The sequence below is a fragment of the Macaca thibetana genome, chromosome 14 (assembly GCF_024542745.1).
Source record: "Macaca thibetana thibetana isolate TM-01 chromosome 14, ASM2454274v1, whole genome shotgun sequence".
Lineage (NCBI taxonomy): Eukaryota > Metazoa > Chordata > Mammalia > Primates > Cercopithecidae > Macaca > Macaca thibetana.
Window position 1 is genome coordinate 13,708,428 of NC_065591.1, and position 16,070 is coordinate 13,724,497.

General features: G+C 41.2%; 1 protein-coding gene across 3 annotated transcripts; it reads left to right on the top strand.

Moving 5' to 3' along the window:
- The first annotated feature begins 3,850 nt into the window (after window positions 1-3,850).
- Window positions 3,851-14,934, top strand: MS4A6A (membrane spanning 4-domains A6A). Of its 3 annotated transcripts, none has more exons than XM_050757006.1 (7): window positions 3,851-3,956; window positions 5,354-5,514; window positions 7,010-7,144; window positions 8,702-8,758; window positions 11,344-11,553; window positions 13,806-13,907; window positions 14,695-14,934. In XM_050757006.1, the coding sequence occupies exons 2-7, from the start codon at window positions 5,368-5,370 to the stop codon at window positions 14,788-14,790; spliced, it is 747 nt and encodes a 248-aa protein (XP_050612963.1). In that variant the 5' UTR covers window positions 3,851-3,956; window positions 5,354-5,367; the 3' UTR covers window positions 14,791-14,934. The 3 variants fall into 3 exon arrangements, with proteins under 3 accessions (XP_050612963.1, XP_050612961.1, XP_050612962.1); XM_050757004.1 differs by lacking the exon at window positions 3,851-3,956 and adding an exon at window positions 3,963-4,114; XM_050757005.1 differs by lacking the exons at window positions 3,851-3,956; window positions 14,695-14,934 and adding an exon at window positions 3,964-4,114 and having other exon boundaries at window positions 11,344-11,449; window positions 13,806-14,438.
- Window positions 14,935-16,070: the final 1,136 nt, after the last annotated feature.

Sequence of the window (16,070 nt, forward strand, 5' to 3'; positions counted from 1 at the left end):
CCACAGATTACTAAGTTAAGGGTTTTTTTATAGGAAGGCTACAGGTTGTCAACAGCCTCAGTGCTTTTGGGCTATGCCCTTGTTTACACTTACAACAAGGTGGTATTGGAGTGTTGTAGGGTCACAGAGAAGACCTTCAATTATCAATTATAGATTTTAAATTTACCCTGGCTTTTAAATGAATAGGGTACACTGTTTTTTTCTTAACTACTTGTATATCTCTTTCTTTCTCTCTTTAACTTTCTGTCTCTTTCTCTTTGACTTTCCTTTTGCCTCTGTCTCTTTCTCACTCTCTCTCTGCCTCTCTCTTTCTCTTTCTCTCCTTGACTCCCTCTTTGTCTCTCTGTCTCTTCCTCTCTCTCTCTCTGCTGGTCTTTCCTTGCCTCTGCCAGCCGTTATGCTGCTGTTCTCTTAACCACTGTGGGTGGGTGGGGGTGGGGGGGACAGTGGGGTCTAAAACCAGCTGTAACCAAGTGTCTATGTACGGGAACCGGTCTGGGTGCCCTGGCTTATAAGTTACCTTGTGCCATACCTTTGAAACAAGGGACCTGTCCAGGCTTCCTTCTGATGGCCAATCCACCTCTAATACTGGCCAGTCTATTTCACACAAAGTTCTAAGTTTTGCTGGTGTCATAGTAACACTGTAATCTTCCTTAAATCTTTTCTTGAAATTTTTCAATAGAATTCCTAGTCGGGTGGGCTTACTTTGTGCCTGACCCATGTCTCCTTGAGACAAAACACCACGCTCACACCACACACACACTACAAAACAAAGAATCGGTAAAAAGGGCACACACACACACTTTTACAGTTTACACCAAACCAGAATCAAAACCAAAATCAGAGTATCAATAAGTCCAAGCCAGGTCAAAACCAAAACCAAAGTATCAAGCAATCCAAGCCAGGTCAAAACCAAAACCAAAGTATCAAGCAATCCATGACAAGTCAAAAACAAAAACCAAACTGCCAGTACAGGCACGTCATGGGTGATTGGACCACTCTTCCACTCAAATGGAGTGTGCAAGTTCCAAAGACCAGTCTTATCAAGTTTCAGATGTCCAGACTTCAAGTGCCTGCTCCTTCCCAGTGTTCAGCCACTGCTTTGATCCTCTGCTAGGGCCTACCACACGCTGCTCTGGCAAGGTGTTCCACCGGGGCAATTGCCTACCCGGGAGCGCTCTCAGGATCCACGTCAGTCAGGCTGGCTGGAGTCTCCTGCAGGGATGCTCCACAGGGGAGGCCTAAGCTGCCTAAGGGGCTGCCTTGACCATCCATTAATCACCTCGCTTCCTGGTCAGGGAACCAAGAAATGAAACAGGACAAGCCACAGACAAACCCCTCAGACACCAAGTTAAAGAAGGAAGGGCTTTATTCGGCTGAGAACCTCAGCAAGACTCACATCTCTAAAAACCGAGCTCCCCGAGTGAGCAATTTCTGTCCCTTTTAAGGGCTTACAACTCTAAGGGGGTCCCCATGAGAGGGTCATGATCTATTCAGCAAGCAGGGAGTGTGTGACTGAGGGCTGCATGCACTGGTAATCAGAACAGAATAGAACAGGACAGAGATTTTCACAGTGCTTTTCCATACAATGTCTGGAATCTACAGATAACATAACCATTTAGGTCAGCGGTCGATCTTTAACCAGGCCCAAAGTACAGCGCTGGGCTGTCTGCCTGTGGATTTCATTTCTGCCTTTTAGTTTTTACTTCTTCTTTCTTTAGAGGCAAAAATTAGGCATAAGACAATATGAGGGGTGATCTCCTCCCCTAGACACAGAGCAAACATGGAACAGAAAGTAGGGTGGTGGTTAACAGGGGCTAGGAATAGGAAGGACAGGGGTAGTTGTTCAGTGGGTATAGAGTTTCAGTTTTGCAAGATGAAAAAGTTCTAGAGGTCTGTTACACAACAATGTGAACAAAATTAATATTAGTGGTTTATACACTAAAAAAGTGGCTAAAATAATGAATTATATGTATTTTGTACCACAATTTAAAATTTTAAAAATGAAATTTGAGAAATTGATTTAAAGAAAACATTGTTTGTTTCTTGCACACCTGCCTTTACACAGAACACACAAAAGCCCTTTTGCTCCTAGGTCAGTAGTTCTCAACATGAATGTGAAGGGATTTTGTTCTCCCTCCATCAGGACACATCTGACAATATCTGATAATGTTTCTGGTTGTTATGTAGGGTAGGGTTGTGCTGGCATAGGCCAGGGAGTCTGCTAAGCATACTACAGTGCACAGGATAGCCACCTACTACAAAGAATTGCCCAGTCCAAAGTGGCATTAGTAGCTTATTTGAGAAACCTGTCCAAGATCATTAATCAGAATGTGTTATTGATATGTCAGTCTTCTCCCCTCTGGTTAGGTTGGTAGAGTTCAGACTCTGGAAAAAACTGGGAATGTAAAAGGCTGAATGAGTGTAAGCTGAAAGACAAGAGACAGGAGTCTTGTTTGGAGCTTACTGAAGTCAAAATGGAAAAAAACTCAGAAATCATTTTGAGATAAATAGTACAGAGAGTAAAACAGCCTGGAGAGGGAGTCTTTGCTTGGGTAGGCAACTTTAACTGGTTTATCAGCACATTTCCCGGAAGGGAAAGGGGGTGTGATTGCTCCTGAAGAGACCCAAGCTCCTTTTTAATCAAAGCTCAGGAGGAGAGCTGCATTCCACTGTTTCACAGATGCTGTGAGGGTGGCAAAGATGCAGGGCACCCACCGGAAACACAGCCGGCACTCTGTGAAAGGGGAAAGGGCACCAGGAGCGCGGGTGAGCGAGGCTGGAGGTGATTCTGCCCCTCTCCCCAGGCTTTCTGGGCGAGTCCATTCCTCCTCTCAGATTTATTGTTAGAACTTAAGACAATTCAATTACATTTCATAATGTCTGTGTCATTCAGACCCTGAGAACGAATCCAGCCTTCTAAATGGTGTTTCTTAACTCTTTTCTTCAACAGAAGAGTTAATGTGTGGAATGAAGTGCAGAACCCATGGCCCTCTGAGGTGGCGGTGATGGTTCAGGTTGTGTTTCTGGGTTCATTCTGGCAGCTCCTCCAAGGAAAGGAGGAAGGAAGCTGGCAGGGTGGGGCTTTGCCATCACCCTGGCTGGCTCTGGTTTCCTTGCCTGATACATTGAGGTCAGCTTCAAAAGAATGCCCAGTCAAGGGTTTGAAGGGCACGGTGGCTCTGTCCTCACAAAACCAGCCTGCATATGAGTTTGCTGAATTCATTTAGGTCCTGCTGAATCTTTCCCATTTGTTCCTTCTCCATTTCAATATTTCAATACTTCCCTAGAGGGGCCCAACCTTCCTGGAGGGCAAAGATCTGTTGTTAGAGAAAGAGAGCAGCCAGAGGAGGAAGAGGACTTCAGGGTAGGCAGCAGTTGGGCAATGAGTATTGAAAGGTTGCTTTCAGCCTGCCAAGACTTGGAGAATTAGAAAAGCAAGTCAAAACAAGTGAATACACAAACTATATATATATAACAATTTTTTTTAATTTTTATGTTCTATATTACTATTATTAGCTATATATTAGTGAATGTTCCTTTAAAGCAGTATAGTCATTATTGCTATTATTATTGTTATTATTATGGTTGGTTATATACAATGGAATATTGTTATTTATCTATATTATGATTACTAGCACTATTGTTATTATTATTTACATGTTATTGAAAGCCTCAAAGCAGCATACGCTTTTTATAAATATTTTTGCTCATGTTTATGACAATTCTCCAGTGTTGGTATTGCTCCTCTATTTAACAGATTAGAAAACTGAAGCTCCAAGAACAGGCTTGCCTAATAACAGGGAACTTGTACACCTCAAAGTGGCAATTCACACAGAAGGCTCCGTGACTCCCGAACTCTCACAATTATGAGGTGGTCTTTTTCATAGTTTTTCTGAAGTTACTAGAAGTTTACAGAAAAGGAAGTGCAGGCACATTTCACAAATCTACAGTCTGTAAGTATCACATCCTGTATAGCTGTAAACACTGGAATAAGGAAGGGCTGATGACTTTCAGAAGATGAAGGTAAGTAGAAACCATTGATGGGACTGAGAACCCAGAGTTAAAACCTCTTGGGAGCTTCTGAGGACTCAGCTGAAACCAACAGCCACAGGTAGGTAATGCTGAAAGATTTTTCTCATGTCACCGTTCCCTTGCCGTGACCTCATGAGAGGAGTAATATGACTTGAAACTCCTTGACAGCAGTTAAGAGACACTAGAGCCTTTGGAAATAGAGTGGGCAGATGGAAGGAGTATCTGTTTTTAACTCTGTTTCCACTGTATTCTGATTGCGTGAACTCAGTGAGTCGCTTACCTAAGATTGTGTAATTAATGGGAATAGAGCTCTTGTCTCTTCAAATGTGTTTAGACCATTTGTAAACTGGGCAGCCTGTGGGTTGAGAATGGTGTAGTGAAAAGGGATCCAAACTGAGCTTAGCAACAAATACCACAGCCTCGGTGGTCTTTATGCTAAAAAGTGGGGAGGACCGAGGATGCAAGCCTATGTGTTATGACTCCAAGACTTGTTCTCATACCACTGCATGCAGCTGCTTCTCCAGCCTGAGTAAACTCAGACGCAGGCTGGCATTGCCAGGTGGGAAAGAAGGAAGAGGTGGAATGATCTAGAGATTTATGCAAATGCTTCAGACTCCAGGAAAGCTGTGATCCAAGACTGGTTTTACAGTTTCCCAGCTGTGTGAACCAGGGTGAACAATAAGGGTAACTGCAAATATTTCTTCAGCATTAACTCTGGGCCACACATATGCGCAATATGTATATTATTTGCATTCATAACTTAAACTTTATTTTGCATTTCCTTATTTATTACATGTTTTTACTAACTAACATGCAGAGCTATTGTAAGGATTAAAAGCACTGCAGGATAAAAACTAAGAACATGTCTAGTAAAATATGATAAACATATCTAAGATGAATGCTAATAAATAGTATTATTAGACAAAAAATAAGTAAGCAGAGTTCATTTATGAGTCTGAAAATTCATCAAATATATGGCAATACAGTTGTTGTCTGTAGGACTAGGGGAAAGGGAGGTTGCCTTTGTATATTGCAAATTTTGTGTGACCCTTTGCCTCTGGACATTGGGGCCTCTCAAGATTCATGTTGCTGCCACCCTGTGATGTGTTTATTATTGATAATGGACTGTGTCAAACATTGTGGAAAAATCCTCATGAAACCAAGGTTGTGTGGTTTTCACTGTTCCATATTATCAGTTTCTTTCTCTAATGGACAAGCCAAGCCTGGACTAATTGGCAAAGACCAAGTTACAGTTTTTGGAGCCAGAACCTAGGAGCTCTGTACTTTTTAAGAGGTAAATCTATTTTTTCTTCCATAGTTGGCAACACCATCATGACATCACAACCTGTTCCCAATGAGACCATGATAGTGCTCCCATCAAATGTCATCAACTTCTCCCAAGCAGAGAAACCCGAACCCACCAACCAGGGGCAGGATAGCCTGAAGAAACGTCTACAGGCAGAAGTCAAAGTTATTGGGGTAAATCTAATTCAGAACATGTTGGAGAGGGGTTGGGGGAAGCGGGAAGAGATGATGTATGTCTTGGGACTGGTCATCTGTCCTGAGTGTGGAGACCCTTAAGTTTTGCCAGAAGGACTTTGGAGTAGAAGCCACTTGGAGAAAACTGTCCCAGAACTTTTCCACAAGAGGTTGTCTTAGAAATATATTTTCCCTTATTCTGAATATGAGGAATTCATTTTCTATGTTGTCTTTGTATTTTTATAATACAGTGCTTCTCTATATTTTTTTTTACAAAAGTAATGGTGGTAAATAATTACATATTGTGTGTGTGTGTATATATATATATTTCACAATTGCATGCTTAATAATCCACACCGACTTTTTGCGAAGAATTTTACCCTCACTGCAAATTAGAGGAAATATACACCTCCTTTACCTCTTTTCTCCTGACTTTTTTGAGAATGGAAATGATATTCACCTTCTGTTTGCCTCTGCACTTATGTGATCTGAGGTGAGGCACTCCATTTGACTGGATTTCAGGACCTGATGGGACTGGTTTCCTTGCCTCATGTACAATCACGTGGGCTTCTGTGAGGCTCATGTGACATAAGGTCTAGAAAACTTCTTAGTAAATGATAATAGAGCTGTGAATCTCTGAGGTGGACGTCCAGGAGGGAAACTACCTCCTAAGACAGAGCTTCCGTTAGACGTGAGAACATGCAGTATTTGGTTTCTGTCCCTGTTAGTTTGCTAAGTGTGATGGCTTCTGAATGATGAGAACACACGGACACGTAGAAGGGGACAATGCACACTGGGGCCTTTCAGGGGGTGGATGATGGGAGGAGGGAGAGGATCAGGAAAAATAACCAATGGGTACTAGGCTTAATACCTGGGTGATGAAATAATCTGTACAACAAACCCCCATGACAAGTTTACCTATGTAACAAACCTGCACTTTTACCCTTGAACTTAAAATAAAAGTAAAAAATAAAAGAGCTTCCAGAACTTCAGCTTTTGGTTTGTGAACTGCAGTTTCTGAGGAGGTGACCAGAGGGGCAAACTCCATGTCTAGTGGAGTCTCGGAGATGAGGGGAGGGATTTCTGCACCGCCAATCCTGCAGGGAATGTGGGGGCTTTCAGGTGCCCCTTGTTTTCAGGGAGGTAGAAAGCCAGTTAACTAGTCAGGGACTCAGAAGTCCTGAGAACTGGGAAAGGAAATCCCAGCACTTGTTGTGAGCTGGAAGCAGGAGCCATGAGCAGACCAGGACCTGAGAGGCAGAAATGCAGACGCCTTCCTGAGCACCTGCCAGACCCCGAGACTGTGGCTTCTGTGGCAGAGCCGCACACCCTCCAGGGTGTCTTTTCATGTTTCTCACTCCAGTTTCCACAGGGTTTGTATCCTCACTGGGATCTCGCAGAAAGTGATAATGCATTAGAGCCATGGGAGAGGCAAAAAGGCCCTGTCTTTACAAATGCTGGTTTTCACCCCCAGTCTCCCTTTCTCTTCCCACAGACTATCCAGATCTTGTGTGGCGTGATGGTGTTGAGCTTGGGAATCATGTTGGCATCTGCTTCCTTCTCTCCAAATTTTACCCAAGTGACTTCTACACTGTTGAACTCTGCTTACCCATTCATAGGACCCTTTTTTGTGAGTAGAGTTTCTGAGGAGGGCAGGATGGGGCGAAGACGGGAGGAAGATGCCAATAGCTTAGACTTTCCACCTGCCACCTTGCTATGTTTGATCTGCCAGGAGCAAGGAGTCAACAGTGAAGCTTGTTCTCCTGTGTGTGTAGTTCAGGGAGGATTGAGTACGGCAGGATGACAGGGGTTGCCTGATTTTAGATCAATTTCTTATCAGACACAAATAAGCATTTCTTTTTAAGATTATTGTATTTTTCAGATTATCATCTTGAGCTATCATGAAGCTAGTGACTTCTCTCCAGGTTTAGGAAAAAAAAAAAAAAAAAAACCCATGAATTACAATAAAGTTGGGAAGGAACATTTTATACAAAAAAAAAATGAGCATCAATGGAAGACATCATACACTCACAGAGAAACCACACTGTGATCCCCCCATGCTTGTGGGGATCATGGAGGAAGGAAACTTACATCTCTGAACATTTTGAAAATATTTTTACTGCATTGACTGATTCCCGCGTAAGGCTGAGCCGATAGCTATGCCCAGTGATTGACAGGAAATTCCTCTGAAATAGCTGCAAGTCTGGAGTTTCAAAAGAACTTAGTCCTTTTCTCAGAGAACTGCTTTCTCTTAGATGGAGGCTTTCTCATAGTTAAGCTTCCCTTTCATAGATGTTTTTTCCTTCAACTTCCTGCAATTTGGTTGCTATTTGTTTTTCTTACATTTGTATATTTGATGCACCAAGAAGTCCACCTTTTTGTGTATCTTGTCCATTTTTCTTCTCTTATTAACTAAAGTTACACTTGGATTTGGACTTCATTGGTTTTCCCCAAATGACCTTTTTCTGTTCCAAGATCCATGCCAGGCTACTGTATTACACTACATTACATTTTGTCATGATGTCTCCTCAGGCTCCTCTAGGCTGTCTCAGATTTTCCTTTTCCTTGAGGACTCTGATAGTTTTGGCTAGTGCTGGCTGAGATTTTTATAGAATGTTCCTAAATTTGGGTTTATCGGTGTTTTTTTTTTTTTTTTTTTTTTGATGTTTAGAGTGTGGTGATGAATTTTTGGGTGATGATGACAAGGTAAAGCACCATTTTCATCAAGTCGTATCAAGGGTCATGCTACCAATATAATGTCACTGACACAATTAATATTGATCATGTGTTTGGGGTAGTATTTTCCAGGTTTCTCCTCTGTTAAATTAGTACTTTTTTTTTTTTTTTAACCATTGCGTTCATGTCCTTCCCTAGAGAACATCTTACACCAAAACTGTCTTATTTTGTTAAAAAAACAAAACTTCTTTCCTGGCTTTTAAGGTCTTTTTTTTGTTTAGTGGGATACTTTTTGTTTATTAGGATATATTTCTGTTATCTTTTTTTTCTGATGCTATCTGAATGTTATATGGACAAAGGGACAAATATATGTCTTTAAATGGAACTTACCTCATTGATCACTGGTTTCTCAAGGCTTTTCCCATGACAGTTTTCTATAAACATTTTGATAGTGACATTGCAGTTACTCTGTACATGGAAAGTGACCTGACCTTTTTCTCTTTTATCTTAGTTTATCATTTCTGGCTCTCTATCAATTGCCACAGAGAAAAAGTTAACCAAGCTTTTGGTGAGTATAAGAACTGTAACCCACAACCCAATGGATCAAAATAAAACTTAGACAGAACTCGTTAAGGCCAGTCTTTCTACTTTGAAAAGTTGAAAACTCAGTTCCAGAGCAGACAGTTGTTAGAGTTAGGAGCCGGGCCTGGATCCTCTGTATCCTTGTTCAGAGCACATTTATCCAATTATTGTACCCTACATCAAAGTCTGCATTCAGAGAATTATAATATTCCCTCTGCCCATGACGAAGAATCTATCACAGAGAAATTGTGCCTGTTTATGATGTCCTTTCGGTGACAATTAGCCTTCAAATTCAGGTTTTCAGTGGCAAGGAAGCTGACAGTGTTATAAAGAGGTCTATTGGTTGGGGTCCACTCTTTAAGCCCAGGTGTTACAACCCTTGAAAAACAATGAGTCAAAGTTTTGTTCATGTGAGGTATCCAAAGTAGACACAGAGGCTGCTATAGTATACTACATTACATTTAGGCATGATGTCTCCTCAGGTTTCTTTAGACTGTCTCAGATTTTCCTTCTCCCTGAGGACTTCAGTCGTTTTGGGTAGTGCTGGCTGAGTGTAGTCTTTCATCTATCTCACCAGAAGAATAATACTTTTATTTTGTTTGAGTATAAATTCTTGCACCCTAAAAAGTTGTCCCTAGTCATTTGTGTTGGCTAAGAAAAGAAAATAAAAAGCTTTACCAGGCTTTAACCCTTATTCCAGCAAAAACTAGAGTTGGAAGTGGCAAGGAGATAAAGGCTGGATTATAGGGAGAATCTTCTCTTGTCTCTAAAGTTTCGTTAAGTCTTCACTCAATCCATTATCCCTCAAGGGGCTGATGTGAGAGAACGTCATATGATGCAATTGCACCAAAACTCAATTTAGAAGCTCTGGCTACAAAAATCTCCCAAAGTCAGCAAGGAAGTGAGAAAGAGTGCCCAGAAAAATGCCAATTCTTTTTCTCATCAGTATTTAGAGATTATTATTTGGACCCCGCAGTTAGACTCTGAACTACTAACTAGATCTGTGCTGTTTAATTTAACTTTCTATGATGATGGAAATGCAATGTAACTTTCTATGATGATGGAAATGCACTACAGCTGCACTGTACAACATAGCAGTCACATGGGGCTGTCGATGATGTGAAATACAAATGGTGCAACCGAATAAAAATTTCTCTTAATTTTACTTTAAATATAGATAGTCCATGTGGCTATTGGCAACCACACTGAGTAGCCTGGCACAAACTTTTAGTGCTTTCAAACTTTCAGGAGGAAATAGATGGGCCTTTTACTCCAGAGAACAATCCCACAGTGAACATGCAGGAAGCTCAAGGATGCAGGATGTGGTCTCGGGGTGGGCTCACACTCACCAGAAACATTGAGGCTTTAGTGAGTTCTGCTCTTGTCACACATTGTACCAGCCCTTTTTGAGACTGAAGAAGAGTGCCATCTCGAGACAAATCTAGCTTATTCTAAGAAATATATACTCTAGGCATCAAGACTACTACTGGCTACCAGGAGGCCCAGGAGTATACTCTTTAGTCATTATGTTGGGAAATTGGGGTCCCAGAGCATCAACTGGTGAGTTTCTAAAAAAAGAAGTGCCCATGTGGGATTAAGTAACCCTTTACTGTACAGCTGTGGGGTGTGCCCTGGAGCCTACCTACCTGTAACTATAGCTTTCAGAATGCTCTTAGCTCAATTCTCTTTTCTGTGTGAGTTGGAGTAAAGGAAGTCACTTCTGAGGTCAGTTTATTTACTCCCTTCACTTCATAAATGTAGAAATGAGAACCAGAGTGGGAAATAAAACCAAGGAACTGATTACCCAAGGGAATAAGCCAAGGCAAGTCTAGTACTGTGACCTCAATATTCTGACCTCCAGTTCAGACCTTTTTCTTATACCTCCCACTGCCTCCCACACATTACACCATCCTTGGGCTGCACCTAGACCTCTGCCCACAGTCACCCCATGCTGCGCTCAGTGTGGCCAACCGTATGCCTGCCCAGGTTCCAGGGCCTGCCTGAGACTAAGAACTACCCCCTCACTCATCTCTGAGAGGTGTGCTTTTGAGAGAGGCAATGGGCATGCAAGAGTGAACTATTAGGTTGGTGCAAACATAATTGTGGCTTTACAGCAAAAATCGCAATTACTTTTGCACCATGCTAATACATAATCTGCCTTTTCCGTGTAGCTGATGCTTCCACCAGGGGTTTTTGAGTTGAGTGAGAGAGAAACTGCATCTAGTTCATTGCCACCTTTGCTTTGGGTCACGCTCTCTTGGTAATGTTGCAGGGAAAGCCTCATGAAGGCCCTGCTATCTGTCCTGGGGAAAGAATTTAGGAGAGTAACATTCTCTACCACACCACTGAGATCCTGCTTAAGGGGAACCAGTTCATATGTTCATTCGTTCAGCCAAGATGTACCTCGGAGATTGAGAGATTTTTGCTGTACACTGGAGAGGCATACAGCAGTAAATGATTAATCCCAGACCTCCTGAGGGGATAAGGGAATAACTTACAATTTAATGGCAAAGACATATAAGAGATTCATGGGTCATTAGCAATGATCCTTACCTAGCATTTTTCTTTCAGGTGCATAGCAGCCTGGTTGGAAGCATTCTGAGTGCTCTCTCTGCCCTGGTGGGTTTCATTATCCTGTCTGTCGAACTGGCTGCCTTAAATCCTGCTTCCCTGCAGTGTGAGTTGGACAAAAATAATATACCAACCAGAAGTTATGTTTCTTACTATTATCACGATTCACTTTATACCATGGACTGCTATACAGTCAAAGCCAGTCTGGCTGTAAGTATTTTAGATGGGATGTTCTAATTTTATGAAGTATTCAAAAGCCTGGATTTCTTGTTATTCCTTCTTTTGAAAATCTCTCTATTGGTTCTGGTTTGGGCATCTGGGGGAAGGTCAGGATTATGTAAATCAAAGGGGACTACATGGATGAGACTAAGGCGATTACATATAATAGGGTGGAATTGAAAATGTTAAATAAGGTTGATGATGAAAAAATAAAACTTATTGTTTGTAGAGGTTCTTAATTATTAAACTAATCCAATTTTGGAAGCATAAATTATGAGTTTATCAAACTGAGAATTTTGGTACATGGAGTGGTGAATTAAGAATGGAAACAGAGCAGAAAGTCCAGGAGATCAGAATATGCCAACAAGGAAACCCAGTATGTGTGTGTGGTAAGGAGTGAATTTGGTTTGAGAAGACATCAGATTCAGTACTAAGAAAAAGAGAATAGGAAATATGGGGATAGAAGATAAGGGCTGCTTCTTCTGATATCACAATAATGAATACTACTGATCAGGTGAGAATGCAATATTATTGTTGCTTTTTGTTATAGCTGAAAGAAGTATGATATATTAAATCAGGAGATAAGAAATATAGGGAGATGGAGAGTGTAATTGAGAATGATTGCGGGAGAATTCTATCTCTTTGGAAGAAGAAAAACAACGAAGTTTGGCTAACAGAAATAATATGTCTGCAGTTGAAAGATTAAGGGGCATGTGCACAGTCAGCAACACATTGAGAAAAAAACAGACAACATAAGAGTAAAGAGATGGCTGGGCGCAGTGGCTCATGCCTGTAATACCAGCACTTTGGGAGGCCATGGTGCATGGATCACGAGGTCAGGTGTTCAAGACAAACCTGGCCAAGATGGTGAAACCCTGCCTCTACTAAAAATACAAAAATCAGCCGGGCGTGGTGGCGGGCACCTGTAATCCCAGCTACTTGGGAGGCTGAGGCAGAGAATTGCTTGAGCCTGGGAGGCGGAGGTTGCAGTGAACTGAGATCGTGCCACTGCACTCCAGCCTGGGTGACAGAGCGAGAATCCATGTCAAAAAAAAAAAAAAGAGTAAAGAGATTGCAGTATATTTGTTGTCCTGCAATCATAAAAATGAGATAAGCCAGGAGCTCAACTGGAAGATGGACAGATAGAAAGGTCTGAAGAAAGTCATGTTTGTACAGCACTCACTATGAAGAGGGCCTTGCTCCCAAGGTAACGGTATAATGAGAAAAAGTACAAGTAAATCAGGCTGACAGTAAATAGTACAGATTAACACTGGGCGCAGCCAATTCCACCTTGGGAAAAATTCTGAAGAGAAATTTCAGAGAAATTTGTTAGTGAAAAAGTATAAATTCATGATACATTGGAAATAAGAGAGATTCTGTTGAGCTTGCTTGCTGGAACAATTTCTAGGTAAAGGAAAAAAGTTATATTTATATCTTCTCTTTAACTGTATGTAAATATCACAAACCAAAAGTTCATGTGATCAAATTATCTCCCTTTATTATCAGATGGTCAGTTCTGCACAAAGAATGTCTCAAGACAGAAATGGTAGAACCCCTCCTTGTGAGTTGCTAGTGGTGATTAGCAATTCTGGCAGTTTACGACCTTCATGGATTTTTTCTAAGCCTTCCAGCCACACACAAAAAGGCACAAACATAAAAAACAACAAAGAAACCACAAGAAAGATCAAGAAGAAATCCAAAGGGGTTCAAATACATAGACAGGGATGTCAATACTGAATTTTACAAAGGACTTGCACAGTCAAAGCCTCCTTGATCCTTACAAATCTCTGAGAAAGAAATGTTAGTAGGCATGTTTGATACATGAGGAAACAGAGAAAGAGAGAGACTTGTCCAAGCTTACACAGCTACTAAGCAGTAAAGGTGAGACTGGAACGGAGCTGCTGATTCTCAGTCCTGGGAGTTATTACACCACTCTGCTTTCTTGCCAAGTAAACAATGTCATCAGAACTATCGATGTCTCCGAGAAGAAATAAGTGTATGAAGTAGATTAGTTGATTTAGTTACTATTCATCTCCCTTTCTCCTCTCAAGGAAATGAATGAGTTAAGGGGTTGAATTAAGACAATTGTGAGGTGTGGGAGGAGCTGTTTTATTTTCCTGATGGTGTCCTTTCTTTGTTCTCTAATGGTTGAGGAGGTCTTCATCTCTATGGTCACCTCTCAACTAGGCATGAAGGCTTCAGCTGACCTAAGCACCACCAATCTTTTATTTCCTGACTTTCAGGGACCTCTGTCTCTGATGCTGATTTGCACTCTGCTGGAATTCTGCCTAGCTGTGCTCACTGCTGTGCTGTGGTGGAAACAGGCTTACTCTGACTTCCCTGGGGTGAGTGTGCTGGCCAGCCTCTCTTAATCTTGCCTGGTGTATCTTATCTCTGCACTGTGTTGAGCTATGTCACCAAGAATGACAGAAGGAACAACCAGCCAGACATGAGATACACATGGGAGGGCGTTTTCATGGTGATGGAAGACAGAGAAGAAAAGCAGATGGCAATTGAGTAGCTGACAAGCTGAGAGTTCACTGGATATGAAAATAGTTCAAATGAGAAATCAACTGGTTCAATCTTCCCATTTTGTCAATGAAGGGAATGAGACTCTGGGAAGTTAAATGACTCACCTGGCATTATGCTATGAGTTTGTGCCTGTGCTGAGGGCACTAGAACCGGGCTTGCCTCCCTTCTAAGCAGAAACAATTTCTGCCACAACCACTGATCTCTCTAATAGTATTGACTTGGTAAAGGGCATTTACACATGTAACTGGATCCAGTGAATGTCTTATGCTCTGCTTTTGCTCCTGGTGATTTTAAATTCTTTTTCCTTTTTAAAAGACATATTAAATATGTACTGTTGAATCAAATTCCAAGGGATACCGCCCCTATGGACTTATGGCTTTCTTTAACTGTATTAAAAAGCCTTGATTTATCCAAAATTGTATTATAGAGTGTAGAATGAATACTAGATTGATAAGTTGCAATTATTTGAAGAACCTGGTGATATGCTCTACTTATCTTGGATTAGCTAAGAACTATGTATACAGTTGGAAAAATGGCATATATACATCTGTCTTGAACCTAATTGAAGTCTGAAGACCTAACATACTTTGTTTCTTCTAGAGTGTGCTTTTCCTGCCTCACAGTTACATCGATAATTCTGGTATGTCCTCAAAGATGACTCATGGCCCTGGATATGAAGAACTATTGACTTCTTAAGAAAAAAGGGAGAAATATTAATCAGAAAGTTGATTCTTATGATAATACGGAAAAGTTAACCGTTATAAAAAAGCAAAGCTTGAGTTTCCTAAATGTAAGCCTTTAAAGTAATGAACATTAAAACCAAACATTATTTCACTATCATTTAAGATATGTGTTCATTGGGGAATCTCTTGATTTGCCTGACATTGACTTCAGCAAAAGCAAAGAGCTGTAAATTACCATTTACTAGACTAGCCAAATAGTCTGAATTTCCAGAAAACTAGGCAGAATGATCATTCCCAGAAACATTTCCCGGAAAATGTTTCCCAGAAAACTAGGCAGAATGATCATTCAATGGATCACAGTGAAGCAAAGGGCACAACCTTTTATTTTACCCCTTAATTGTCAACAGTCAACAGGAGTTAACTGACTTCTTGTGGTGCTCAGACTCTTTTATACTGGTGCCAATGTTTTATCCCATGGATTTTACTCATTAGTGTGTAAAGGCAAGCCCCATACAATGAAGTCTCAGGGTCCATGAAAGTAGCTGGCTTCAAAATAAAATCTTTGAGTGCATATTTTGTTTTGATACTTATTTTGTTGTTTTTCCTTTAAACACAGAACAAGTCAACAATGACAGGAATAAACCCAAATTTGAACTCCATTTTCTCCCCCCCAAATATTTAAGCAAAACTAATGAGCAAACAAAAACTAACCAGGAATACTTATTTGTTATGAAGCAAAGACCTGTTGATACTTATTTTCTTATTGCAAGAAAGACCAATTGTGTAGAAATGTTAAGTCTCAGCATGTGTGCGCACACATACACACACACACACACGTAGAAAGTATTTCAATTTTACATGAGCTCCATTTCGTTGAAAGAACTGGTCATGTTTCTCTTGCTTTTACCCACTGTAGCAGGGGTCATACCCGCTGTATCAGATATCCTGATACTCAGACAGCTTTTCTGCTTTTTTCCCAGTCTGAAACTGGACTGTCAGATTCTTTGATTTTAGCTTTATCTTCAAACTCTCGTTCATTATATCTTCTCCTTGTCCATTGCACCCCCCACTGACACACACCATTTCTTTTGTTTTTTTTTTTTTTTGTTTTGTTTTTGTTTTTGTTTTTGTTTTGTGAGACTGAGTCTGGCTCTGTCGCCCAGGCTGGAGTGCAGTGGCCGGATCTCAGCTCACTGCAAGCTCCGCCTCCCGGGTTTACGCCATTCTCCTGCCTCAGCCTCCGGAGTAGCTGGGACCACAGGCGCCCGCCACCTCGCCCGGCTAGTTTTTTGT

Excerpts from the sequence above, each read along its gene's own strand:
- MS4A6A (XM_050757006.1), top strand. The coding sequence starts at position 5,368 with ATGACATCACAACCTGTTCCCAATGAGACCATGATAGTGCTCCCATCA. Across the intron at positions 8,759-11,343 it reads AAAAGTTAACCAAGCTTTTG|GTGCATAGCAGCCTGGTTGG; the intron begins GTGAGTATAAGA and ends TTTTTCTTTCAG. Across the intron at positions 11,554-13,805 it reads CAGTCAAAGCCAGTCTGGCT|GGACCTCTGTCTCTGATGCT; the intron begins GTAAGTATTTTA and ends CCTGACTTTCAG.